The sequence below is a fragment of the Phalaenopsis equestris genome, unplaced genomic scaffold (genome assembly GCF_001263595.1).
Source record: "Phalaenopsis equestris unplaced genomic scaffold, ASM126359v1 Scaffold195834, whole genome shotgun sequence".
Classification (NCBI taxonomy): Eukaryota; Viridiplantae; Streptophyta; class Magnoliopsida; order Asparagales; family Orchidaceae; genus Phalaenopsis; species Phalaenopsis equestris.
The window spans coordinates 1-1,370 of record NW_018215783.1 but is presented as its reverse complement, the minus strand read 5'-3'; the positions used below and the strand labels follow the sequence as shown (position 1 = coordinate 1,370).

Here is a 1,370-nt window from a genome sequence, read left to right as displayed (position 1 = left end):
ATTTTAAAAAGGATATCATATAAAGACGATCAATCTCTTTCTTTGTTTTATTTTTGGGTGGGGAGATGGACGTAGAATCGTTTACATGCATACCACCACATTCTAAGTTATTTACATATCTAAAGTTTAAACTTTACCCTTTACATTTATAACACCCAAATATTTTATATCATAATAAAAATATTAATATTGATTTTTAAAAAAATAAAAATAGATATTTTTAAGATGTCACATATATAAAAATAGAGGTTTAGGTGTTAGAAATGTAAATACATAGGGAAATCTACCCTTTTTTTTTGTTTAATTTTCCTGCTCCATTTAAACCAACTTTCCCCCTCCCTCCTCGTTCTGCAGAAAGAAGAGAAAATGGGCACTGTGGCTCCGTGCCCTGAGGGAGGCGGAAGCTTCTCTGCGTTATGGGCAAGCGGAGAGGACTCGATCTTCTCCAAATCTCCAAGCGAGAGAGGCGACAACGTGGAATCGGATTTGCGATGGGCAGCGCTGCAGAAGCTTCCGACCATGGACAGGGCGAGGATGGGAATTCTGAATGCTGAGGATGGGAAGCTGAAGGAGATCGATGTCAAGAACCTCAGCTATCAGGATATGAGAAAGCTGCTTGAGAGACTGGTGAAAGTTGTAGAAGAAAGCAATGAGAAGTTTCTTCTTAAGATCAAGGAAAGATTCGATAGGTATGGTCTGTGAATATAAAGCTCGAATTCGTTTTATGAGGCTTTTTTTTGTTGATTTCCAATGAAGCTTTGGTTGATTCACAGAGTTGGAATTCATTATCCAACAATCGAAGTCCGGTATGAGCTTCTAAATGTTGAGGCTCAAGTATATGTGGGGAGAAGAAACTTGCCTTCCTTTTTCAATTCAATTCTTAACACAGTTGAGGTATACCAAATGTTCATATCGGAGTTTTCGGACTACTTTAATTTAGAATGTGAGATGGATTTGTTATTCTTGGTTATGATTATTTTTTCATTGAATGTAGTTCTTAGCCAACTACCTTCATATAATTCCAAGCAAGAAGAGACCATTCACCATACTTCACGATGTTAGTGGAATCGTCAGGCCTCACAGGTATCAAAATGGCTATTGCTTTATATTTATCTAATGTGTTGCTAAGCTAAGTGTGGAATCTACAGGTTGACACTGCTTTTAGGGCCCCCGAGTTCAGGGAAGACTACATTATTCTTGGCTCTAACTGGGAAGCTAGGCTCGGATCTTAAGGTTTTGTAGTTTCTACAATAACTTTTAAGTCTAAGTTCGTAAATTTTTTATAATTCTTTGAAGCGTAAACCAATGAAAGCAAATATATTAAACAAAATTGAAGCAGGTTTCTGGAAATGTGACATATAATGGCCATA

The 1,370-nt window shown here is 37.0% G+C and overlaps 1 protein-coding gene across 1 annotated transcript; it reads left to right on the top strand.

Annotated features, from left to right (window-relative positions):
* Window positions 1-366: 366 nt before the first annotated feature.
* LOC110035073 (ABC transporter G family member 37-like) lies at window positions 367-1,364 on the top strand (the record flags this gene model as incomplete). Its single annotated transcript, XM_020739314.1, has 5 exons — window positions 367-689; window positions 774-894; window positions 995-1,083; window positions 1,149-1,233; window positions 1,340-1,364. Coding segments are annotated over exons 1-5 (643 nt in total), but the record flags the coding sequence as incomplete, so codon positions are not given.
* Between the last annotated feature and the right edge of the window lie 6 nt (window positions 1,365-1,370).